Genomic DNA, 27980 nt, shown 5'->3' with positions numbered 1-27980 from the left:
CTGACAGGCATTTCAACTTGTATGCCTCAGTCCTGCAAAAGCAAAACCAGAATTTTAACAGGATGACTCAAAACCCCAGTGCAGTATCCTGGAAAGAGTAGAGCTTCCAACACAATTTGGAAATTTTTAATGAGGATGCTGACTTTAAGTGCTCAATACCTAGACAGAACAGTGATGAATGTTTGTTTTTATATGGATCTTCCATTATAACATGTTACAGACTAGCTGTCCTATTTGCGTTGCATACAATTCCTACAAAGAATGTCTGAATACCAGAGTTCAAAACCAGGTTTTGAAGATTCCTTTTATAGCCTGTCTCCTTGCGTTGCTGCCTTTGGGTAGCCCTTGCCCTGTCCTGGATGAAGGAAGGAAGGATTGAATGCTGTGTCAGTCTAGTGTGAGGGAAGTGCTAGAGGTCTGTGCCCTTAATCCCATTGATCCTCCTTGGAAGAATTCTTATCTTTTCCTGACAGTTTAATAACCTTTCAAATAAGACACAGTTACAAAGGGAAAAAAAAAAACAGAAACAAAAAACAAAAAACAAAAAACAAACAAAAAAAACCCAAAAAACACACCAAAAAAAACCCAAAAAAAAAAAAAACCAAAAAAAAAAAACAAACAAACAAACAAAAAAAAAAAAAAACCAAAAAAAAACCAAAAAAAACAAAGGTCTGTTTCTGTTAGTTGCTGACTGATAGGGAGCTGTGCCTCTGCCAAAAGAAAAAGTGTAGAGTGGCTACTAGCAAAAGGTCATGTTGATGAAGGTGGGACTAATACCATAAAGCTTCCAGGAGACCAAAAGGGACATGACTGTTAGGGAAATTGTCCATTTCTGTTAGCTTCTCTTTGGCCTCCCCAAAGGAGAATTGGCAACATAATGGAGGGTGGCTGCTTGGTGACTATGTGTTACACCTGTTTTCCTGCTCTGGTTTCTGATGTGAGTTTGCTTTTGCCTTGTCTCTACAGCAATGAAAGGAATTATTCCAGCTTTAAAAAAACCTCACAAAATTATAAAATAATATAAAATTGTATTGCATTTCACACCTAACAAAAAGTTCTAGTCAGATATTCTGAATCTTCTCCTGCAATTAATTACAAGGAAGGAAAAAATACAAGCTCTGTCAGCAGGAAGACAGGTGTATAAATGTAATCAGATGTTATGCAAACCATTTGATACATTTTTAAGTGCCAGTGGTTTGAATTCATTTGACAAGTATGTGAAATGCAAATGATCCTGCCCACACATTTTTAGAATAAATTAAAATACACTTAACATCATATTTGTTAGTCTTGTTCTAATAGGAAGCCTATGTGCTCTGAAGTGTGTATGTGTGTATTTGAATGGCATTGTTATTCCACCTGCTCTGAGTTGAATCCCAGCTGCTTTCCAACCACTGTTCCATTTTGCCTAATCCAATGGCCTTCTTCTTTTAGTACTCCGTTAGATGGTGTGTCATTAAAAGTGAGCTTTACTTTTAAGATTTTTTGCTAAAACATTTTCCTTGTGTCTTAGAGATTTTCATGTAAAGGAATAGTCTCTTCAAACCTGGCTCATTGTTCTCCTAGAGCTCTTTGGCGTCCCAGAACACAGGCTGAGAAACTGGCCAGCTCCATTTGAGGATAAGGGCATAAATGTGTCCCTACACTGTGTGTGACTGGAAGCACACAAATGTTTCTTAGTAGTCTTTCTTTGCTAAGAAAAGGAAAAGGAAAATCTCCTGAAGAGATTTTTGGACTGCTATGAAGCTTTTTGCCTTGATTTAATCATTTTGCAGACATTTGAAGCCTGATAACTATTTTACATGCCTTGAGGAAACCATATAGTGTAGCTGGTAGCACTGCTTGTAAATAGCCATGTGGACTAGGGGAATAAACAAATGGCATAAACTGTATAACTGTTTAATTTCCATCTCCACTCCTTCTTGTGACAGTCCTGTACACATAAAATATGTAAAATTTTATAAAATTATAAAGTTATCTCACAGACTCCTTCTTTTTTGTTAAATATATATTTTTATGTACTGTAGAGTTTAAGTTTAAAATAACGTAAATACTTAAGGCACCATCCCAGAGATTTTCATTATCAGGGTCAGGATTAAAGTCTTACTCTCTAGCTTTTTTAGCCCCCACCACATTCAGTAGACCTCATGGCCCACAGTCAATTAGTTTCTCCATCTTAACAGACTAATAATGCTTGTCCTCAAAGGAGATTGAAGCTGCATTTTCTTTATTTGTACTGCACTTTGAAAGTATTAGTTGTATTTAGATGTGACCTAGTGTTACTTTAGGGTCTCTTTTAAGCCTCAGTGTATGTAAAGGGTCAGAGAGGAACATTTCTGAGTCACAGAAATGCATTTCCATTGCATACCCTGGCTATTGGAAAGTGTGGAAGAGAGCATCTCAGAGTATGTACAGTGGTAAAATAAGAAGGCACATGAGGAAGTGTGCATAACCAGAAGGATTTTTTGTACAGAGAGAAGTAAGAGAAAATAAATCTTGAAGATGTACACCTATGCTTTTGTTCAAACTGAACATTATGCATTTAACTGTGCAAATATTTCAAGAAAGGCCTCTGGAAGAATCACAAAGCTGTTCCCTACAAGTAGATTTCTTCCCTTGTAACTTCCCACCATGTGCAAGTTCTTTATTGTCATTGTGAAAATTCACTAGTTCTGGACTGACTTTGAATTTCCTCTCCTTTTTAAATTTGTTTTAGATGTTTAAAAACCATTACCTCTTTTCTATCTGTTTTGGTTGTATTAATATGTATGTTTTAGAAAGTTGTAGTAGCAATTTTCAAACTTTGGTGTCTTTCTCAGACCTTGTAAAATTCTTCAGAAATCTCATACATGTTGCTTCATATTTTGAAAAAGTCAGAGGTCATCATATTTTCTTTTTAATATATGTATTTAAAGTGAAAGATCATCTGGATGGATTTATAAATCATGCTTTCCAAATCATGAAATATACCTGTCTGTGTTGAGTCTAGAAAATTTTATGAAATGAAATCTATTATTGTTAATTCTGTTTAGAACATGGTTGATTTTGTTAAATATTATGAAGATCTTTATTTTTGCCATACAAAGCCCTGATAGACATCATGACATAGAAACTTCTAATTTAACTCAGTGTTTTACATGTATCTTTCTTATTTTATATATCCATCTAGGTTGCTTTTACAGTTCTGTTTGATTTAGAAGCTCTTCTGAAGATCTGGTGTTTGGGTTTCACAGGATACATCAGTTCATCTCTTCACAAGTTTGAGTTGCTGCTTGTAATTGGAACCACTCTCCATATTTATCCAGACCTCTATCACTCTCAATTTACGTATTTTCAGGTACGATCAGCTACTTTTACCTTTTACTCTATATACCAAATTAAAACATTACCCTACTTTTTACTCTATATACCAAATTAAAACATTGCCCATCCACATTTCACACAAATTTCAATTTTCTCACAGTATTGACTCATTTTGAGAATAACTTTAAAATAAAAAATCTCTGTTTGTAACTATTTTCATTGTGTGGATTTACAAAAATAGAATTCTTTCTAACTTTGCTGAGAAGTCCTTTCTGTTATCAGTAACCCCCATTTCTTATCTGAGCTGCACTGCTCAGTAAGTTTTGCTTCTTCATTATTCTTCACTGAGCCTTGACCTTTTGCACAGCTGTTTACAACATCACCTTCCTGTAGTGTCCACCTCCACTTTCCTGGCTGTTCTCCGTGAGACCTCAATTCACTTTCTTCTCCAAATTGCTTCTCCAAATCTTCATCTCTGTGTCAGTCACATGCCAAGCTAAGTTACTGTGGACCTTCTGAGGTAATTTCTCCAGAATCATCCTAGACCTGAGTTTTATAGCTCTCCAGCCGTTCCTTATCTAGAGCGAAAATGTGTTTATTGTGGTTCTTTCTGCATTTTCACTTGGAGGAAAAGCAGGAAAGAGAGACAAAAAAAGACTGATTAATTCTGACTTATGATTCTTCTTGTCATCCAGCCCAACCAATACCCCATTCATACTCCTTCAAGTGCTTAGAGTTGATCCAGTTTTGGGAGAAAGTGCTAGGATTCATTATGTCTTATGTTCTACAGTGCTAAAGAAAGGGTTTTTTAAAGAATATGTATATTAAAGGATTCATATCTACCCATTATTCAGCACTGCATTGACATGGTGAATAAGTAATAATAAGGGAAAATAATAAATCATCAGACAGAATCCTGTCAATAAATGTTATTAGTTATAGTGACACATATTGCAAACATGAATACAGCATAGGGGAAGCATTCTCCCCAAATGTGGGTTGAAACATAATGGCCTTTTCAGACTTCTGCAAATATCATCCTCTATTTTTCCTAAGTGATTCTGCAAACCTTCTCAAGAAAGCTTTCAGGATAAAAAAAACCTGTTTTGTTTTCACCTGATATAATTTAAGACTTTTAAGTCATTATAGCTTTGAGTTTGCTGTCCAAATATGTAGAATGTTGTTACTCAATGCAGCATGATACATCCAAGGTGCAAGGAAGGATGATCTGTTAGGAGTATGCAATTGCACTCTTGTGTCAAAAGCACACAGGGAGCATAGCTGAGAACTCTCAGTTAAAGCAGTCATCAACTTGGTTAATAATTAGGACATAGTCTTTATGAAGACTGCTGGTTTCTTTGTAAGAATTTTCAGTATAAACTATGAATGTTGGACTAAATGGATGACATCATCTCTAACTCACAGGATTAAAAGTATAATTAAAATGTGGCAGATGCTGATAATAAAATAATAAGTCTTTCATTTTTAATTGATTTAATTAGTTTAGTGGAGCAGTGGTGGTGGCGGTGTTTTTTTAATTATACAGTGCTAGCTTGTATGACAGAAAATTTCACAATGTGATTTTTTTTTGCAAAATAAATGAAAGACATGCATTTTACAAGCAGAAAAACCTGCTACACTGAAAGATTTGGGTTGTATTTTGCAATCCAAATCCCTTAGGAGGCGAATGATTGGAAGGTTGCAGATTACCTTCGATGTCAGCATGTAAGGTACACACCATATTCCTCCACAGTTTAGTTCTGGGCAAGCTAGATAACACATTTTCAAATCAACCAAGGTCAACAAGTCTTTTTCACATGAATACCTCTTAATGTTAGGCAGATTTCCAGGCGTTTAGGTATTCGTGATGACAGGGTAAATGTGTTCCTTGTCAGCCAAAAAAGCAGATTACTGAAAACAGAAGTCCTTCTTGACACATTCCAGGATAGCAAGCAAGAATTATTGTTTGGCTTGTCTAGTCCTCCTTGCATATATTTCAGTTTGCATTATTCATTGGTCTATATCATTACCTTTTGCCAACACATCACTCAGTCTTTACTACGTTGGCTACTGTCCACCCTCCCACCTGTCTTCCTTGCATTCACTGTGCATTCATTCAGGACACTTTGCAAAGCCCTCTGTGAAAGACTACAGCAAAGGACTGTTACATAGCTACATCTGTAGGACATAAGATTAGTAGAGAAATGACAGATTCTGCATATTATTGCAGAGATCTGTAGGAACCAGCATAGAAGGCAGAGTTTTACCAGAATTTAACCTACACTGAAGTGCTGAGTCATTTTCTGAATAACTATCATCCCTTGCAGGAGATGCAGCCATTATTTGTAAGAAAGCTGTGCTTCCTTTTTCGTATTATTCATTTTGATTTGTTTTTAATATATTTTTATATTCAATCCAAATAGTGCATCTTCTACAGCTCCTAAATTTAATACAATTTGCAATCCAATTACACAAAATGCATAAATTCATTAGAATGTACTTTTGCTAGATTCAATTTGTTACCTAATGAAAATAAATGAAGAAACTAAGTAGTATCAATAAGATTAGGGTGTTGCCTAAAGTTCCCCAAAGAAAGGGGAAAAAAGTAAGGCATACAATTGAGTTTATTTAAAACACCACTCAGAATACCAACTAGCACAAAATCTCCCCACTGGGGTCTGTGTTGAAAGCAGTATTGATGGGAACAGAGCTAACATTTACACCATGAGTAAATCTTGTAAGTAAGAAGTCACTGTGTTTACATTTTAATAGTACTTGGAAATCTCACTCATCTCACTGTCTGCCTTGGTACCCAGTTTCGTTTACTAGGATGATATGTAATGTAGTTGTGATACCAATATGAAAGAAAGGACTTTATCTCACCTTGTGCTAATGTTGTGAAAGTTAAGCTGTCCAGTGTAACAACTGAATCTGGGACCCTTGTTTGCTGCTGAAGACAGTGGATGCTTATCCCATCTCATGTAAGGGCTCTGGTATGTTTGGAACAAGTTGCTCTCTTGAGTTGACTTTCTCTCTCCGCTTTGGTAGTTAAATCTAGATGACAGGCATGTTCTGCATACCTTACAGATGAGTAGGAAGATGAGCTTCGTGTGAAATCCAAAGGTGTACATTATTAGCAAGCTACAGTGAACTCATTATATGAATAACTTCTGTCATACTTTCTTTCTTTCTAAAACCAGCATAGTAATTGTATTTGACTTGTACATAAGGTCAGACAATAATTGCACTGTAATTCCTACCTTTCAGTTTCAATATGATTCTTGTGGAAATCCAAGTGATACTTGGGATAGAGAGCCTTTTTCTTCCCCAGAACTGCAGAATCTCAGTTGCCCTATAAGCTGCTGTCTGTTGTCTTCAGCAACTACTGTTGCTGCCACTGCCTCTTGTTGATTCTGATGTTTGTGTCACCATGTCAACATCAATGGAAGAAATAGGAGAATCAGAGCTGTCAGCAGCTCTTTCAAAGTAGACTCAGCAGCGAATGGGTCAGAGTTCCACACAAGATCAAAGTTTTGCTGCCAGTACTGAGAGGTGTCAAATATGTCAGGGGCAAACAATGCTGTTACTTGATACTGAGATCTCTGATACTGAGAAACATGACCCAAAATTTCCCATGTTATATATTATATGAAATAATGAAATTGTATTCATTACCAAATTTGCTAGGTTACTTGGTATGTAATGCCAAACAATTCTGCTTCAGATCACTGAAATAGAAGGATGATCTGTGGAAGGCTTGGCAGTTCATGCTGTGAATACATAACCAGGTACAACAAACATCATAAAATCAGAGAAATCTAAGTTGGAAGTGGCCTTTCAAAGCCATCTCATCGAGCCCACTGCTCAAAGCAGAGCTTTCATCAAAGACTGTTCAGGACCTGACCCATTTAGTATAAGAATGAAATTTTAACAATGATGATAATCAAACTGGAGCCATTTACCTAGCACTGCAGTAGGTTCTCAGTTGCTAAATCTAGACTGATGTGCTTTGTCTCCTGCCTGGAGGCATTCCTATGTTTGGTAACACACTATAAACCTCCTTTGGTCTCTAATTCCACATTACATTCATATTTAAAATCTGTAGTGTGTTTTCTCCATGTCTTTGTTCCCTTTGTTACCCCAAAACCGGCTTCACTCAATTGCATTTCTGCAGTGACTCTTCATGGTCAGTGAGTTGACTATAGCCTTGGAGACTTTGGGTCTCCCCATGCCTGTGCTATCATTCCATGCCTGTATGCCTTAATGCTGTTTATGTTCCTGGTTTTGTGGTTTTAACCTAACACGCAACTTGTCATCTAGTACAAGTGGTGTCATCTTGATATTTTTTGGTCTACAAGGCTGCAGGTCCCTTTTTGGCTATTAATGTCTGATATTTTGAAAGTTTTTGATTGATTAATATGAAATAACCGTTGCATTTTTCTCTTTTTTTGCAGGTTCTTAGAGTAGTTCGGCTCATAAAGATTTCTCCTGCTTTGGAGGATTTTGTGTATAAGATATTTGGACCAGGAAAAAAACTTGGGAGTTTGGTAGTATTTACTGCCAGCCTTTTGATCGTAATGTCAGCAATCAGTTTACAGATGTTTTGCTTTGTGGAAGAACTGGATAGATTTACAACCTTTCCAAGGGCAAGTATAAAAAGCACAGATTACTCACTGCTTGTCAGTATTTTCTTATCATGGATATTTTTGTACCATTGATGGCAGACTTGGCAGTGTTTGGTAAATGATTGGACTCAATGATCTTAAAGATCCTTTCCATCCCAATGATTCTGTGATTCTGCTGGGGTTAAACCTGGTCAGTAGAGCTAAACATTATGCAGGCACTTGTTCAATCCTCCCCCTGCAGTGGGACAGAGGAGAGAATTAGTAGAAAAAAAGTAAAACTTGTGGGCTGAGATAAAGAAATTTTAGTAGGACAGAAATGGAAGGGGAGACAAGAATGATAAAAGAAATAGAACATACAAAATCAGTGGCTCACAATGTCATTGCTCAGTATATGTTGACTGACGCTCATCCAGCTTCCAGTCTGAGCCCCAGACCACTTTCTCCTAGTTTATATGGTGACCATGATGCCATATGGGATGGGATATCCCTTTGGTCATTTGGAGTCACCTGTCCAGGCTGTTCACCCTCACAACCTCTTGTGCACCCTCAGCTTGTTCACTGGTGGGGTGAGAGGTGGGAAAGGCCCTGACTCTGTCCAAGCACTGCTCAGCACCAACTGAAACAACAGGGTGTTATCGAGATCATTCTCATCTTAAATCCTAAATATAACACTGTGCCAGCTACTAGGAAGAAAATTAGTTCTATCCCAGCCCAAACCAGGACAGATTCTATCATATTTGTTATTACATTAGCAGTCTTCCTTTCCTTCTGAGAAGCATGAAGCAGTTCATCTCTATATGTATAGATTTAAAAAAAATGTATTTTCTGGGTGTAATAGTCTTCCTGTAGTCCTTCTGTAGTGAAAACCACCTTTCCTTGTGATAAGTATTCCATTTCTGCTGTCAGGGGAACAGAGAGAAATTTTACCCATCCACCATGATGATGACACAGCACAGCATATGGGTTAACAGTACTCTATCATGTTACAGGAAGAGGATTCATGTCCACAGGCATGAATATTAGCCCAAGAATTTATATAAAACATGTCTTCACGTGATTTATATCTTCATATTATGAAAGTGGTTGTTCTTGATTTGTACAGGAATGCTTGTTTTACACAGGGTTATAAAACCTGTCTGCATTGACAAAGTAAGTGTTTGCCTTTTGGGTATAAATAATGGATATTTATGGACATCACGTTAATTCAGAATAGAACATTGAAAATCAGTGGAAATTGGAGCTAATGTAGTTATTGAAGCACACTATTCTGAATGAAAATAGTGCAATTTCTTTAATAGTGGATTAGACTGAGTGTACATGGATTGGTTCCAGTGACAATTTATTTGTTTCTGTCATTCCAGTTTGGTTATCCAATGTATCTATTTTAGTGAAAGTGCATTGGTTGGAACAATTAAATAACAATGAATAAAGCAGCCTCAAGGGTCATGTATTTAGCGAACAAAATGGCTAAACAACAATTTGTAATTATCAAGCTGAACTTGATGTATGGGAAGCTGGCCATCCAATGTGAGACAAAAGATGCCTACCACAGGGAATAATGTAACACTCTGCTGTCTATTTTGGAAAACATGCTTAGAAAAGCAGCCACTAGAATTAGATATTCAGTATCATTCATTAAATGGTGAAGAAAAAAAATAAAATAAAACTTCAGCTTTCCTAATTAAGTCAGGTCTCTAAATCAAGAGATATTACCTCCATATTCTATTCTCAATTACCATGTACACTTCTGAAAAAAAAATGCAGGTTTAAAACCACCATGGAATTTTTTTTAATAATTATTTTATTATTTATGTAAAATGAAAGTCCTGAAATAATAATTGTAGTATGATCAAACTAAGATAAGATTGAAATCACCTTCATATTTTAACCAGATAAATTGGTATAAGTACCTGAGAAAGATCCACTTGCAATGAAAACTGGCCAATTTAAGTCAATACATTAGTAAAGTTTTGGATTATTTGAGCATTTTAATCTGCTACCATTTAAGCTTCAATAAGGCTTCTAGCATATAGAATTTTAACAATATATGGAAATACTAAATACATGTTGGAAGAGTTAGAAAATATTTTCTCCAACAAATTATACAGTGTTTTTGCAAACAGAGAATGTCTTTACTGGTCTTCTATTTTATGACATAAGTACTGGAAAACAAGAAGAGCTGTTAGCAACAATAGAAGAGTATTCCACCAATACTGAATTGAAATGTTTTCAATATTTTTCATATGATAGCCAGCAGCGTGGGTGCCTCATTATTTTTTAATGTATTCATAATCACCTTGTTGTATTTGTTTCAGAAGTGTAAAATTTACAGTATGTGGTTTCTTTTTGTAGTGTGATAGTAAAGCATCTCTTATTTGATTAAAAGTCAGTGAAAATTTTGTGCTCAAAATTGTGATTGGTGTGAAACAGTGGCATCCCTCTGAAGGAGTGTGTCTTCCTAGCAAAGTCTGAGAATTCTCAAATTTTCTTCCCTGAAGGAAGGTCACTGAATCAGTTTGCAATAAGACAATTACGATTATTTTCAAAGCATGACTGAAGACGTGCCATATAACATACAAGATTGTATGAAGTCTGCAATACCAGAATTTGCTAAGATAAATTATTAAGAGCTTATCCTCAAAGAAGAGCAAACCTTGAATAGCCAGGACTGTTTGCTGTGAGCTTTTTCAGTTACAAATACAGAGAGGAGAAGCATGATAACAACAATGGTGACACTAGAGGCTAAATTTTGAGTTTGTACATTAAAGTGCTTTCTACATTGAAACAGACAAAACCTAAAATCATTTTGAAACTAAGTGCTTTATAAGAGGGCACAGTATGGGTTTTGGAACAAATAGACCTCCTCCTTTTGCTAATGCCTCTAAATTGCATGTTTTCACATGGTTTCCTGATGAAAATCAATAGGCACAAGCTCGCAGTTGCCATAGCTACTAATTTCACCCTTCTTTTGGCCATTACAGCTTGCCAAATGGACTGGCTTTCTCTCTAATACTAAGTACAAAAATATAGATGTTTGCTTTACTGCTTTTAACCATCTGCTGTCTCTTATTTTTGTACGTCTTCTTGGGCTGCACATACTGAGCCATGAGGAAGGACAGGGATGGCTGGGCCCCCTGAAGAAGGCATAGGTGTAAGGTGGCTGCTGAGAAAATTCACTGCATGGAAAAAACGCACATTGTTAGTGTCTCTGACTTCCATGCCCTGGTATCTTTTGTAGTTTGCGGCCGTATGCTGACTGCCCTGTCTCAAAAGTTGGGAATGCTGCCCTTCTTTTAAATGGGTCAACACAAGATGAAAACCAGGCTCAACTGATCACAACAATTGCCCAGTTTTCACAAAACCAAGTGTCTGCTCCTAGCCTTGACCTTGGAAAAAGTTCATGATCTGAAACATTATTTCAACCTAAGCAACACCCATTAAAAAAGGATGAACAATGTGGTCTTAATTCTCTGATGCAGTTAAAATCTGAGTATCACTGCCACATTTTTTAAGGATAGCTACTCTTCTTTCAGGGTGTTACTGAGCCCTCCTGACTGTGTCAGGAGGAAAATATATGTTTCTGCTGGTAGAACAGTTTGCAAGGATGTTACAGTAATGCCCTAAATCCCATTAACTTAATTTGCAGAACAATCCCTATGATTGTAGAACCACTTCTAGGAATTAGGTCAGTGGAATTTGGTCCCTAAAATTTTGTGGACAAGCGCCAGTTAAAAGACAAGTACATTATAACTGTAAGTAGTAATTTGTGTGGCACCACCCCTGTAACAGTTGGACAAAATGTCAGAACTGGCACTTTGGCTCATATATTCTACCAAACCTCTGCCAATCTTACACTATAAATAAAAAGGTAGATTGACTTCCATCATCAAAACAGCTCATTAAGTAATAGGGCATAAATACTCAAAGAAATTGACAGTTTTTTCTATAACACAAATTAATTCAGAAAATCACCATTTGCATAAATTTATAAGTCTCGTCTTCACAGATGTTGATTCTGTCAGCTAGTTGCATTTCAAATTAATTTTAAAATAAACAGTGGGAGGTACACCTTTCAGCTAAAAATAACTTGCTCCAAAGAAGATTGCTTGGTGCAAAGCACATATTCATTGTGCACTGCCTTATTTACTTAAAACTAATGTTTTGCATTATACTGGAATTTAATGTCATAATAAAATGCTTAAATTATATTGAAAGGCCATTCTATAAAACTATATGCTTTATGGACAGCTGGTTTGGATGGAGGTTTAGATTTTTTGGTATTAAAAGAATATATTCTCTACATTAATCTATTATTAATGGTATTAATGAGGAGTCCACAACAGAATACTGAAGAATTAAGTAATATATATTTATATTTAAAAGCAGTAAGCTGTGATATTTAAGTGTGATTCAGAAGAAAGGATACTGCACTTGTTCAGTTATCCAATCCCTCAGGTGTTTTTAAAGCCAGCAGTGGGGTGTATTACTTAAAGTAGTGCCCACCTTATGCTTCAGCAAGGAGTGCCACAACAATCAGGTACAATGGCCACTGGCTGAGTGCAGGCAAATGAGAGCTGCTTGGTTTAGGTTTAGCTTCAGCTCCCATTACAAAGGGAACCTGGGACCTGAGAAGCAGTGCTGAGCACTAATGGGGTCCTTGTCTTCTTGACCCTAAAGCACCCCTGGCAAATCTAAAGAAGGCTGAATTTTCTGCTTGTTTCATGCATGCTCAGCTGGCTACAAAAGTCCTTTCCTAAAGATCCCAAATGTTTCTTTCTTTCTCTGCATATCTTGCATGGGGAGCAATTTATTTTTTTACAAGGAAAAGAATGAATAATAAGAGTTTGTAGTTTAGCACAGTGTAGAGTCGGTGCATGTGGCTGGGAGGGGCACTCATTTGAAGGGAGGATGCAGCTGCAGGTTGGCAGTGTGCTGGTTAAGGCCAAGATTGCTGGCAGAAACATAAAACAGAGGGCACTGTGCAAATTTCAGCCATCCTGCTTGGCCTCTTCAAATACATGACATACCAAAGACTTAAACCACCCTAAAGAATTTACAGAAAAGTAGTTGCCAGCATTATTCTCTGCTGTTTCTAGTTCATCTAGCCTTTGTCCTCTGTGGGATCTGTGCATTCAGAAGAAAGCCAGGGACTTCACGTTTGGTCAGGATGTTTCTGGTGTAGAAATTAAAGTCTGATGTTTAACTTCTCTCTGAACATGTGTGATTGCTCATTTGGATGCCTCGATCTGCTCCACATTCATCTCAGCTTCACTTCTTGTAATTTGGACTTGTAGGTTTAAGCATCTCTGAAAGTTTGATTAGTGTCAGTTAATTCTGAAAAGCAACTGAAAAATAACTCTCAAATATCTTGGTCTTAATCGAGCAGGATGTTTGTTCTTCTGTCTGCTTCAGAGTGCCACAGAACTCAGCAGCAATAAGAAACGGAGCTGGACTTTGGTGAGGAGATTTTTTGTGTGAGTCAGCAGGCAAATTACTTATAAAACCCTCTAATGTTTGTGAATCCTGTAACAGAGTAAAAATTCATAGTTCTTCCTCCAAATATGACCTAGAGGCAACACGATTCAGTTTTTGCACTTTAAAATATGTATTATTTAAATCAAGAGAGGAGAAAAAGCTTTATTGCTGGGATCCTTATCTGTGGTCAGTGAAAGAATGGACAGGCATTATCAGTGGTCTTCTGATACTGCTTAGTTGTCAACTTCTTTTCTGCTTCCAGCGAACTTTCTCCAAGGCAATCCCTGGGTACAGACATGGAAAGTGTCCACTCACACTGGGCACTCCAAAAAGGCAGTGTCTTTTATGCAGTGCCTGCATAACAAGATGCACTGGATTAGATTGTCCCTGCCTTACCCCTGTTACACCCCTGTGACACCATACTTTGTAACTGCAGGCCCTCCTTTCAAATTTTAAGCAGATAGCCCTTGATATACACTTGATTTCATGATAGAGAAACAGGATGTAACAAGTCATTCCATATCCTCCTTGTTATTTCAGATAGTTTGAGCCAGCTTCTTGTCACCAAATATTAATGATTGTTAGCCATAGGGATCTCACATAGTACCAAAACCAAGTGCTGTCTGTGTGCACATGGACAGTCTTCTCTAAAGTAAATTGGCTTTTACTGCAGGTGAGAAGTCTGGAGCAGACTCCCCTAAGGGTGGGGATATAACCTTAGCGGTTCTGTTTGCATTGGAAGAAAGATCTAAGAGAAATAATTGGTTTGTTTGAAAAACTCTATTATAAACTTGAAAAAGAGCACAAGCAAAGTATTTTCTGTGGTTTATAATAATAATATAAACTTGAAGTCTCTCACAGAGTTATTTTTGCCAGCAGCTTTAAAAATTAATTAGAACCATTTCATTGTTTCCCAAGCACATAAGTTTGTATAGCTACACGTTTTCAGCTTTTCTAGCACAGGTTTTGGCTTGGGGTAAGTTGATGAGAAGGGCTGTGTGAATACTGTTTTCTCTGCTGGGCACACTGAGCACAGATCTAATACATCCTTGTAACTATATTAACATTTTGAATTTTCGGAATCCTGTTGGCTGTAATCTGCATTGTTATTTTCAGTTTCTAACACTTTTTTTTAATGTGTAACCTTCAGTAAGATACTAGCTTTGATCCTTGCTGTCTGGAAAGAGAAAACTTTCAATGTCAGGCAAAAGCAAAAGAAATTTGTGCAATATTTTGGGCTCATTGAGACAGATGAGACTGTCAAGATATTTCACTTTGATACCATACTCGAACTTCTGTTTCCTAGGCAGTATGCATTCCTCAGTGTCTGTGTAGGATGTACATCTTGCAGTTACACGTTGCTCAAGTTCAGTTCAGTTCTGGTTAGTGCTGTAGGCCTCAGCTGGGGTTTCAAAGGTATTTGGGTTCTAGGCTTATCCAATTTCATATGTTCCTATTGCTAAATAAATAAATTGTTTGAAACATTGCCATTATTTCCTCTATTCTTGACATGTATACCTGGTCTTAAGGAATTTGAAAATGTTACAAGATTAGTTCCTACTAATCATTAGAAAAAATGCCATTTACAAAATACAGAGGAAAAGTCTGACTGGCTGAATCAAGTGCAGGTACAGAGACCTTGCCTTGTGTTGGTTAGCCTCATCTGTGGAATGCCTTCTGCTATTAAGATAACATAATTTATGGTTGTATTTAATTATAATGCTTTGTTATAGGTATATTTAGAGGAAACATGGAAGAAAAAGCATAATCAAAAAATCCCAATACAGTATAATATTCAAAACAATAATCTCTGATGCTCAGGATATTTATCCTATTTTTTCAGCCATGAAGGAAACCAGAAGGTTCTTTGTATGGGCTAATGAAGCTAGGACTGTGTTACAAATTGAAGATTACAGTTCTGTCGAAGATCAAGCTATTTATTTATGCTTTAGCTCATGAGTAGCCTTTTACTTGGCTTTAAAAGTTAAACACGTTTGTTAAGGTTTAAAACAGCAAACCAAAACAGGTGTGCATCTCTGTTAAATCAGTTTTAAGAATGTGTCAATAAAATCATATTAGTATAATTTGTTAATATGTTTGCAATTCTATTTCTTGCAGGCATTTATGTCAATGTTTCAGATTCTTACACAGGAAGGATGGGTGGATGTCATGGATCAGACACTGAATGCTGTAGGACATATGTGGGCACCAGTAGTTGCTATTTATTTTATACTATATCATCTTTTTGCTACTCTGGTAAGTTTTCACTTGCATATGTGCTGTGCTTCATTCAATTTTGAACTACTAATTGTGATGCTCGTTTTTAACCTAGACAGCTTTTAGCCTGGATGTGGTAGAATAAATTTACCCTTCAGCTGTGTGACATGAGGGGCGGCCTTTGTTCTGGTGTGAGGTATTGTTCTTCTTAGATCCAAGTCACACTGCCAGACTAACAGTATAATTGTTATCTGTCTTGCACCTTCACAGCTTTAATGATTTCAGAGTTAAGTGGTTTTATTTATCATGTAAAACTTGTCTCCTCAGCTTTCATTGCATTTCATTCATTCTTTGCAACAGCAATTAAAGTGTGAAGTGTAAAACCTTAACTAGTCATCCCTACTGTCCTCTTGCCTGATAGAAAATCAATGCATGGAAAATATATGATATAGTATATCAAGCAATAAATGATGAGAATTAATACAGCAGTTCGTGCATATAAACAGAAATATGGATTATATAAAAAACCAAAAACCAACAGTTTTTTTCTGTATGTATTTCAAATAGGATTATTACATTCTTTTATAGAGAAAGTGGGAAGGAAAACATCTCTTTGGTTATCCTGTATCAATAAGGGCTTGTTACTTTATTTGAATACGAAAACAGAGAAAATACCACAATTAGGAAAATAACCATTTTATGCACCCTGAATTAACTCCTACCATTGCTCATTTTGTATTTTCCTTTCACTGCGGGTTTGGATGCACGTAGTCTTATTTTCACTTTTTTCATTCCATTTTCTTTCTTTGCTCAGATGTCTACTTACATAAGGTACTAACAGTATTAATACAGTCTCCACCAGCTTCTATCTACTTCTTTTAATTTACAGTCTATCCCATTTCACTTCTAAAGACTGAATAATCAGACTACAATTGTGGGTGCTAGGGATTCCTTCATATGGATTGAAAACTTGACCACTTTATAAATGCCAAAAAAAGTGCATTTCATGCTCTTAGAGCTACTTAATCACATCTAAATATAAGCCAAACAAATGTATGTATCAGAAGATATATAGGACATGTAATTTCCTCACAAGGGTCAGAAAATACAACTTTTCATGCTGGAGTGATCCTTTAAATTCCTTGGGGATTGAGATTATAAAGCAAAATGGAAGGGAGTTTTTGGTCATAGATTTGAAAGCAGTTACTGGTAAGAGAATCTTACTGAGTTTTTTTTGATTCTTCATCAAGAACATTTGCAAATCAGTAATCCATTTTTACTTCTTACATGAGTATTAATCAAGTCAATAAAGTAAAATAGTGTCAAGTGATCTCTCTGCCACAAATTCACATCTTAACTGAGAAATAATTTAGCTGTAAGAGCAATTTTAGTATTCTGTTTTATGTTTCCTATTTTGAAAGAGTCATCTGGGACTTCTCTATTTGTTTACTGAAAGCACTAATTTTGCTAGGAGTGAAGTCACTTTTCAGTACACCATCCTCAGTCCTTTTGCAGGGAATTTGCATTTAAATACACAGTCTTTGCTTTGCTCCATAAGGGTACACTTTTCTTCTCATTCACCTATGCAAATTCTACTTGAATGAAGAAACCCTACAAAGACAACTTTGCAGAGTTATCTGGGCTTATGCAATTGTGGTTTCAATTCTAAGATCTTCCTCAGACCTTGGAGGGAAAAATTGTGTAGGACAGAGTTGTTTGTAGGCAAAAGAAATTTAAAAGAAAACAACATGGAACTGGTAAGAGACCGTTAACATGGTTGGGCTGCTACTAAAACCAAAAAGAAGCATTCTAAGAATAAACAGTCATCAGTGAATAACAAGATTAAAGTCAAATGAAAAAATTACTTTAACCAACCAAAAAAGGGGAGACAATTAAAACTGAGAATAATTGCAGGCACTTGGCATAGCAGACTGTAGAGACTTGGAAAGAAATTAATAGGTTTCACATAAGAAGGCAGAGAAAAATTGAAGCTCAAAAAAGACTCACTCTCTTGGAAGTAAGGACTGTTATTAGTTGAGGTGGTGGCAGGAGAAGTTAAACAAATAACAAGTTTGCATTCAATTTTTCTTTTGTGGTACATTGTCTTTGGTTCTTTCCATTGTCTGGAAAAAAGCAAAAATGGAGTTAATGAAAGTCTTGTCTTGATACTTATCAGTGCATGAATCAGCAAGGCTGTTAGGGAGTGATATATTTATTGAGTACTATACTTCTTTTTAGCATGGAGCTGAACTTCCTTAACTATGTGCTTTGAGCAGCATGTACTGAGTATCATAGGATGAACAGAATATCTGAAGAAGGAAAACATCATACTGTAAAATCCTAACAGAATTATGGCAAAATTCTTCAGCAACTAGGGATCAAATTAGTTTTCATAAATGTTTGTTGGTCAAAAGGAATGACGAAAATCAGAGGGTCCACAAACAATCAGAAAGTTCCACTTAGCATGGAAATTATGTTAGCCCCTGACCTACTATATAAGCACACGGCAGTGGATTTTGGATAATGAAGTAAGATGAAAGGGAAGAGAGACATTAAAGAGGTATAGAGGAATTAAGGAAAGAAAGAAAGACAGAAAAAGAAAGAGCAAAAGAGATCACTTGTGCTGCTTCCAGCATTCCTCCAGCTGAGGGGATACTGAGCCTGCCTTCAGCATCGGTCCAGTAGCATCAAATCTATCTCATGAGATGTCCAGGATCTGGGGATGATTATCCAGCTAGTAAGTGTTGATCCATCCATTTCAGTATGGCCAGGGTGCTGGAGGGCGCTGCCTGGGCTTGGGGAGGACCCTTTTTATGGACAGATTTCTCTCTTTCTACGCTAATTAATTCTCATGCACAGTCTGTTCTTTCAGGCCTTTCTGGAAATGGGTTAGAGGGCTCTGGGGGTCTTTGCTGGTGTCAATCCCACCCTATAGTCCATGCCTATGCCATGCCCATGTTGTCTATGTCGAGTCATTCTTGCACTTGCACTGTACTGTGTTGTGTTTTCACTGGTGGAAAAATGGTGCCCAGGCTCTGCCGCACACCTGTTCTCCATCGAAACCTTGTTCTTTCTCATGGCATTTGAATACCTATAGTTCTTGATTATTGCCAAGGACTTTTGCCTGTCATTGCTAATAGTCCTTGGCTGGCTCCACAGCCATGCAGTTATCTTTGTGAGACATACACATTCATCCCTTCTTCTGGGAATTGAGGGCTCAAATGGATCTCACTTTGGACCACTGTTTATAGGATCATTAGAGAGTGGGCTTAAGTCATTTTCCATCCAGGCCACAATTTGGGTCAGTAACTTTCTTTGAAGGTTCAACAACAGAAATATTATTCCTCTTGGCTGTTTTGCAGGCAAGAAAAATATGTTTCCTAGGCTTTTCACTTAAAATCAGGTGCTCATTAGACACCTGTTAATTCCTGGGAACAGACAGTGTTTCTGATAAGCTCAAGAGGGGCTTAAGCCTGAGAGCAGTTCATCAAGGCTGAGGCCTAATGAGCATTTCTCAGATCATAGTGTGGCCTGAGTGGCATTAGGGGGTGCACCACCACAGGCTATCCTGAAACTGAAGTCAACTTCTCTGGGCCTCTACACTGTGCTAGGTATTCTGTTTTTTACCAGAATTCTCTCTTGCATTGCTGTTCTGAATGCCATCTTTACTTCCGCTGTTCATGGTCGTAGGATCACTGAAAATTACATGACATATTGTTTGTGTGGCACGTACAATATCACTTTGATTAGCTACAGGAAATTCTATGTGTTACTAAAACCATCTTCTTTTTTCTGAGTTGTTTTCTTCTGAGCACTGACATTTTTAAATTTATGGGCCAGTCCTTCCTATGTCTTCTTTACCTTTATAGTTCATGGAGCAAAAGAAAATCCTGCTGTGGAATAAGGTCCACTCAACTTAGATGCAGTTGGAGTTCCAAACTCCTTGTCTGGTATATTAAGCCACTGGTATATTAAGCCGCACTTCTGCATAGATGACAAATAAATTTCCAGTGTGACAGGCAAAGTTACACTTCATTTACAAGTAGTGGTAGAAGGATACGTTTGCTCTGGTTGTCACTCAGTGTTCCAAGACCACAGAAAAATTCTAGGCCTGTAACTCTTTTTAAATAAAGAATTGGGATACCTTCTGATACCTCTCTGCTATATCAGAAATCGGCGCTTTCCTGTAGAAGCTTGGTGTGTTTGAGGATGTTTGCATCAAACTTCAGAGACTAAAACCTTGGCAGTTGCTGGCAGCTGTTGATTTATGTGTTACATATTAACATACTCATATGTTAAATATGTGTACATATTGACTGCCTTAGATAGAAGTTGTCTGATAATATATGCTGAACAGTGGTATCCTTCCTTACCTACCACATTCCCAATTCTGTCTGCTTCTCAGCTACATCAGTCACATTTTCAGCTTCTTTGGCCTTTGGTCGGTATCTGTACACAAGGGAAATGTAATATTCTGATACTGATACACACTTTTTTTTTCTCCCTGGGATTCTTCCTCCTAGAGACTTATCTAAACAATATTTAATGTAGAGTAAATGGAGACAGTTGATTTTCTGCTTCTGTGACATGAGTTTCCTATACGTCTGATGCATGCAAATAATTAAGCAGCTTACTTTTCTTCCAAAGTGGAGTTAGCTACTTTTCACAGAAGCACTCTGAGCATAAAGAAAGTCCATAAAGTAAATGCCTGTCAGGTGACTAAAAAGTCACACCTTAATTGAAAACTACCTTAGCTTTACAAGATGTTTTAGGATTTTGCTTTGCATTTTTTTCATTATTATTGTTGTTATTGCTATTATTGTTATTGTGGTTGTTGTTTTTTGTTATTATTTCTGATAAATTAATTTTCTCTTCATGCAAAGTACATTTTAATGAGTATACTGTTAAAAATATATAATGCATTGATCATAAAACCTAGAAATCAGCATTTTTAAACTCATACTAATTTTATGGTAAGATAAAAAAATTCTACTTTAAAAATGGCTAGCAGATGTATAGTAGCAGGTGATATTAGTTCAACAGATGTCAAAGGCAAAAATTCCATTTACATCAGGGATGGGGTTTCATTTTTCCATGTTATTTAACAATGCTTCTTAAGAAAAATAAGATAAACTTTAACAGATCACTTACAATTGTTTTGTAGATTCTACTCAGCTTGTTTGTTGCTGTTATTTTGGACAACTTGGAACTTGACGAAGATCTAAAGAAACTTAAACAAGTAAGAACATGCTTTTATTGTGTTTGAAAGTAGTTTCAGTAAGGTATTTTACTTTACTGGTATTTTGTGTGGCAAAAGATGGGAAAGATTTTCATCACAATGAACAAACAGTATATGTGTAAGTGAATAGCAGTATTTTTTTAGATAGTTTACTATCACACAACCTTAAGGAAAAATTAAGATATCATAGAAGAGATGTAGAAACTGGGTTTAATATTCAAATTCTACTTAGATACTCTTGTAATTAAAAAAAACCCCAAAAGCACAGCTAGGCCATCTTTTTCCTTATAAACTAGTGAAAGATATCCCTACCCATGTTTTATTAGCACAGCACAGCTCCACTGCAGGGGAGGGTAATGGGAGAGGATCCACTGTTAGGAAGCAGTAGAGCACAATCTGGTCAATGTGTTAGGGGAGGGCTAAAGGTGCTTGGAAAAGTTTACTTGCTTGATTGATTGTCCATATTTTGGGGACCAAGAAGTCATTCTCTCATGCCTGAAACCCTTAATGTCAATCACATAAAACAAATGTAAACAGAGAATTCACGTTGGCCTTTCTGACCTTGTGCACAAACCACTAGAGAGGAAAGTATCCATAGACTTTAAATAAATACATAGCTGTACTTTAATCTGTACAAAGAGAAGCAAAGTCATCAACATTTCCCTATTTCATGCATGAAATAGCATGAGCTAACACGTGGGAACTTCTATAATATTTGGCTTATAGCCATTATTTGCTGCTTTTGTTCATCTTTCACGTGCATCAGCAATTCCCATAGAATTATGTTCATTCAGTTCTTGAAAAATAATCACCCAGACAATTGAGATATTTTACATTTAAGTTCTATGTAACAGTACCATACACTTTTATTTTTTCTTTATAGAATTCAATGCAGAAATCAATGCTCCTTTTGCTGTTGCAGTATTAAATATCCATATGTATTGCAAACTTGAAATAAGTTAAAAAGACAAGTATTTTCAGCAGCAATGAAAGACAAATACTGGATTTCACTTGATCAGTTTACAAAAGTGAGAGATCTTACAGATGACTTTAGGATGGCAGGACAATCTTGAGTATGCAAACTGAGTAGGCCAAATCAAAGGCATTCATTTTTCTCTTTACCAGTCTCAAGAGGTAAAATGATCTGAAATGAAAATGGCTCAGAAGTATGGTAAACAATGTCATATCGTACTGATAGTCTTATAGAAAATTTTTCATGGTGTCTGCATGAGTTAGAAGCACATATCAATTTTCCAAAGTGAAGAGCTTGAGATGTGAAATCCAGTAGCTTTTGTGTGAAACGTAGCATCTTTGATTCATAAACCACTTTAAAAGTCCACACCTTTTCTTGTTAAATGGCAGCAGTACGGCCTTTTGCTTTGGCTGCCAGCTTTGGAAGTGGTGAACAGAAAGCAATAATGAGAGGCCACCTCTAGCAATGCTTGCCACATTTCAGACTGAAATTTTATTGGCCTGGTAGGAACTCTGTCTCTGTGATAGCAATAGAAAACGCTTAAATGAAAGACATAAATATAATGTTTTAAAAATTCTCTCAACTTCATAGCTTTGAGACTGCAGCAGCATAACTACATGAGTGTGGTGCTGGGCCAGAACAAAATGCTGCCCCAGCCACCAGACCTTGCTACTGTGCTAACCACTGACAGACTGTCTCCATGACCCAAAAGGGCATTTAACCAGAGCACAGCACTTTGCCATTGGACATACTAGCTGAGTTGACCAGCATAATGGTATATGGATTCTACATGCATTTTAATACATATTATACACCATTCTGATGCATTAAAATGTCCAAGGTGGCTGACGATGGTTCGTTTGTACTTACATTTTTTAAGTATTATCTTGAACAGTAATGTCTCCTCTTAGAGACACTCAGTTGTATTGAACATGTTCCCTCCTGATATTTTATGCAAACGAATGTTGTACAAAGTGTTGCATATTTTAAAAATGAATAAGGTGAAAGGAGGCAAGGGGTCACTTCCTGGAGCTCAATGATATGAGATTACTGGAATGGATGTACAACTGCTTCAGTGTCTAGAACAGAAAAGATTTCCTGAGGGGTAAATACAGTGGTATCACAGGTTCAGTGCTGGCAGTGACTGTGCTCTACTGCACTGAAATGTTGGTTGTCTTATCTCAGAATATAAAGCAAAAAGAGTTTTTTTAATTGAATGACATTTTGAATTTTCAATTAAAAAATGGACTTTAAGAAGAAGCAGGATTGTAAGGTAATTGTTATGTTTTAATCAAGACCATTTCTATTAAAAAATAAATCTGTATTGCTGCGCAGAAAAACTTTTGACGTCTATAAATAAAGGATGAATGGTGTTCCAAGAGAGGGGTAAAATAATTCAAGCTGCTAATGTAAAAGACATTGACTGGTTGAAAAATATGAAATTGTAATTCTCTCCATGCTTGGGGATGTATTTTTTCCCTGCCTTCACTGGGTTATAAAGCTTAGGTCCCAGGGCATTTTCAGGTGATGAATGATTGTCAAGGAAGAAAGGAGAATATATTTGTGCCAGAAATCACACCTACCTAATAATCCCTTTTGAGCTGTGTTCTTCTTAATTATGACTTTATTTCTTTTCTGGAACTTGATAAGAAAAAAATTATTTTTTAACTTTCAGATTATTGGGAAAGGACTAATTAGTTAATATTTGCAATGTACTCTAGAAAGTAAAACGATATGTAAACAGTTGGTATTCATGTTGCTTCATTAAATGTATTTAAATATGAACAAATAAAGGCAAAAATGCATTAAATAGCTAGAAAATTCTAAGTAAGATTATAATATAATTTATTTAAAAGAAAGTAAACCTTTAGAATTAAATATGCCAGTGGAATTAAATATGCCAGTGCAAATTTAGTTAAGGATCTACATAATGATTCAGTTTTTAACTACCCCATTCCATAATATTAATTCCCAAAGTCTGGCTTCAGTGCAAAGAGTAGACAGAGCTCATTTTAATAAGCCACTAGTCCATTTATTGTACAGTGTGAGATCCTGTGCATTATTTATTGCACAGTATTCAGGTTTTGCTACGAAGACAAAACTATTATTCTCCTCTCTGTCTTTTTTATGGTACCCCTCATAAGTATGTAGAACAAACATAAAATTTGTGGAAGATTCATTTAGTTAGCAGCACAGGTACACATAAGAATAGAATTGACCTTGTGTCAGGTATCTTCCAAAAGATTTTCTCCTGATGTTTTTGTAGATCAGTCTTTGGCACTGTTTAGGGCCATATTTGACCCTGTCTATGGCCAACACTGTTTATAGTAATTTCTTGCTTTGGTTTTATTTTTCAGTACACATTCAATTAATAGTCTGATGCTCTTTTAGACTTCCTTCTTTCCTTATGTCCTTAAAAGCTTTTTTATTAGAGTTTATTTCTTTTGAAAATAATCCTTCAAATTCTTTCATGATCTGCCATTATTTTTATACAAAAAAAAGGTGCTAAAATTTATGTTGGGTTTTTCTTTTCTATTCTTTGCTTAGCATATGGCTTTCTTTTCTGAAACGTATCCATTTACTTTTAAGTCTTCTTTGCACTCCATTTGCACTCCATTTGACCATTGCCGGTCTTGTTGACCTTGGAGTTTTTCTGTAGCTGGTAGATGTATTCTGCTAATAATACAGGATATTTAAAGCATTCCATATAGCCCCCTTCCCAGTTTCTGTCATTTATCCATTCCTTTAAATTTCTTTTCAAAAGCTTTATGATTTTAAGTAATTAATTTTTAAATTTAAATTCAGTGCAATAGATAGATTTGACCTACTTGTAAAGTAAAATCTGAATTTAAGACCATTTTTATCATTGTTACAGAAGAGCTTCTTGATATTTATGCCGTGAAATAGATCTTGCTCAGTACTAAACCATGAGACACTTCTGCACTTAGGTGTTCTCCGGCTGTGTAAGTCAGCAAGGAGTCACTTATGAGTAAAAAATTAATATATTTCTTCTGCCCTTTCCTAAACATACATGAGGGTAAACAAAGGCTTCCCAGTGTTATTACTGCCTGTCTTTTGGCTTTGAATACTATTCTGCATTTTGAAATTACTTTATAATCCTCATTTACACGTGTGCGGAATATTTCTTCCAGTTCCAGACATAGTTTCAATGCATGTGGATCCTGTGCTGTTTTTATATGCATTTACCTTATTCACTGCACTGATTGAAGAATTATATAGCACCACTCTTTTGCTGATGCCAGTTACTCTCCATCTGGATAATATGTTGCCTGTTCTGCATAGTCTGATTCTGTAAGATTCTACTGCCTGTTACTCCTACCAAGTTTCTGAGATGTTTTGTGTCAACATTGTGGAGTTTTAATAACAGAAATTCTAATGCAACCATGGGGGTTTCAAAAGTTTTATTATTAATATAAAAGCCTATATATGTATTATTCTTGTCTAGTTTTATGTCCTCTCCTTAATATGGCTTTATTTTTTATGTATTTTTATTTTCTGTCAGAATTTTACAAACTTCTAGGATTCCCATAGCTTTGTTCTATATGGAGAAATTCATGTTTGCCTTGTTGACTCCTCCATTCTGGGCCTACTCTACTGTTTTAGTACCTGCTCCTTTAACAGCTTTTGCAGCCAGTGAAGTTCCTTAAAAATTTTATGAAGGTTTAAACACCTGGGTAGAATTCATCTCACTTTACCAATATATTATCACGTTGTATGTGCAGTTTGAAATATTCATGTGGATTCCCTTCTGTAGTCACTGAAGAGTAGCAGATACTTTTGGAGGGCCATTTTGAGAGACATACATTTTTTTTATAGGGCAGCTACAAGAAAATTTGACTGATCCTTGTCAGAAAAAGGGTACTAGACAGATGGATCTTTGATCTAACCTCATGCACTCATTCTTACACCCCTGGTGTTTCATAATCTGAACTGGATTTTAGAAAAAAAATTGCAAATAGCATAAGGATGAACCCATTGGTGGCCAAAACCATGTGCATGGTCACTGTTTTATAATTCCACAAGGGAAAGACCAAGCACCTCAAGCATCTCTAAGCATAAGCCATGGTCTGACTTCCTTGACCATGGACTCTTACCTCTGTAATCCTATTTCCTGGAATTCCACCATAAAATATATTTTTTATATCTATATATAATGCCAACAGTATTACAATATAACATTTTCTTTGTTTACCTTATGCTTGTGATAACAAACCCAGCTTACCTCACTAACTTTGGAGGGTTTATCTTAGAGTTTGTGTCAGACAACATTATCGTGTCCCTATTTTACTACTGGAGAATCAAAGCTGAAATGACATCCCTGTGTTCATACACAAATTCCCAGTATGATGAAGAATCAAAAAAAGTCTGGTTTAGGTCTTAGGCCCCTTGAGTCAATCAGGAGCATACCACTTTTAAATTGTTGAAATCTCACGTAAGTGTTGTTGTCTGCTTCAAGAGAAAATCCCTTAAAGAAGATCAGCTTTCTGTCATATCACACATGCTATGCTCTCTAGTGCACACTCACAACAGCAGTACAGATGGCATCCACTACTAAAAATATTTTCCCCATGCCTTAGTACCTGGAAACAGAAATCCTTGGAGGGGTACAACAATATGCAGTAGGGACATTTTTCTTCTCATTTGATTAAATTTACACTCTCACCAGTTAAGGTGCTTGTCAGATGTACATGCTCCTTTCCCTCCAGTTCTGCTCCACACCATGAAATATGTGTAAGATTTTTTCTTCTCCAAAATCCACATCAAAGCAGCCAGTGCTGCAGAATGTGTATATATATACCTGTATATCATGGTATATAGCTATTGCTACTTACAGTATACATATATATTTTTACAATGAGCTGCCTTTAGAATTATATTTGAAAAGCAGCACATTTTTACCATCTTCATTTTTTCTCTTAAATCTCACTTTTAACTCTTATGTTGAAAACAGACTTTTGTAGAGAACCTAAGAGATAATGATAGATTCTTTGCTGGTTTAACTGTTGAGATAGGTTCTTGTTTTCAACAATGTTTAATGTCTGAACACTTCAGTTTGATGCCAGTGGTTCAGGATCACATTTTGAAATGCTTAGAAGCTTTGCAAAAAAGTTTGCTGTTAAGCAAACTTCTAATGGTCTTTGCAGAGCTTTCACAGCAAAAACATAAAAGAAATAAAAGGAATTGATTATGCAATCTGTCTTATAAGAGGGCACAATTGCAGTAGAAGAAAGTAAATTAGAATTTGAGTGCTATCAAAAAGGACAGAACTGTCATGGAATCTCATTCTGTAGTGCTTGAGGGGTTTTGGTGGTGGTAGTGGTGGTGATGATGGGGATGGAGGCAATGGGGAGGTCTAGACTGGGATGTACTGCTCCTAATTGTCCAGAATTAATGCAGCAGAGAATAGACATCTTTGAAAAGAATTTTAAAAACCTAATAAATATTTATGTGTTAATCCCTCATCTTAAAATCTACTCTATTTTTTCTGTTCTTGTTGTCAGGGAAATATTGCAATTAATACTTTTTTTTTATCACTACACAGTTACTTTTTCTTCTTCACTACTCAAATTAAAAAATCCCTGATTTATAATAAGAGTTTCAGCAGCCTACTATCTAAAGGGAGATTATCTGATTCTGAACATTGGTAAAGATCATTCTGGAACATGTATTCTAAATATGAATTTGACACTGCTTCCCTTTTATGCAAGAATACATAAGTGGAAATTTGGTTAATTTTAGTCAAGACAAAGCAAGTCAGTCTTCAAAGAGAAAATGCTTAGTCCTTCTACATATTTCTCTAAAGTGCATTTGAATAGAAGTTTCAAATCAAATATTTATATTAAGTAGAATAAAATATTTTTTATTGTTGCATGACTGATCACCACAGTATCCTGTTGATTTTGGAAAACTCACAGATACTGTTTGCTGGTAGAGTTGGAATCTTTATTAACTAAAGCAGTATTTATGTGCCAAACAATCCAAACTTACATCCTCAGAGCAAACATAAAATTTTCTTACTGTGATTCCTGTAGTATTCATCTTCATTTGTCTCCAAGCCAAAGAGAAGCACAATTTGTACTTTTTGATCCTAAATTCATGTGTGATAATTTGTTGAATTTGCAATTAC

General features: G+C 36.1%; 1 protein-coding gene across 6 annotated transcripts in view; it reads left to right on the top strand.

Annotated features, from left to right (window-relative positions):
- NALCN (sodium leak channel, non-selective) overlaps window positions 1-27980 on the top strand; it is a 238554-nt gene that overhangs the window by 126519 nt on the left and 84055 nt on the right. For all 6 annotated transcript variants that reach the window (XM_063392374.1, XM_063392373.1, XM_063392371.1 and 3 more), the window contains 4 exons: window positions 3170-3337; window positions 7758-7949; window positions 15522-15659; window positions 20785-20859. In XM_063392374.1, the coding sequence (XP_063248444.1) occupies window positions 3170-3337; window positions 7758-7949; window positions 15522-15659; window positions 20785-20859 (573 nt within the window). The remainder of the gene's footprint in view (window positions 1-3169; window positions 3338-7757; window positions 7950-15521; window positions 15660-20784; window positions 20860-27980) is intronic.

This window comes from Prinia subflava, chromosome 3, assembly GCF_021018805.1.
Source record: "Prinia subflava isolate CZ2003 ecotype Zambia chromosome 3, Cam_Psub_1.2, whole genome shotgun sequence".
NCBI lineage: Eukaryota > Metazoa > Chordata > Aves > Passeriformes > Cisticolidae > Prinia > Prinia subflava.
This window is presented reverse-complemented; position numbering and strand designations above follow the sequence as displayed.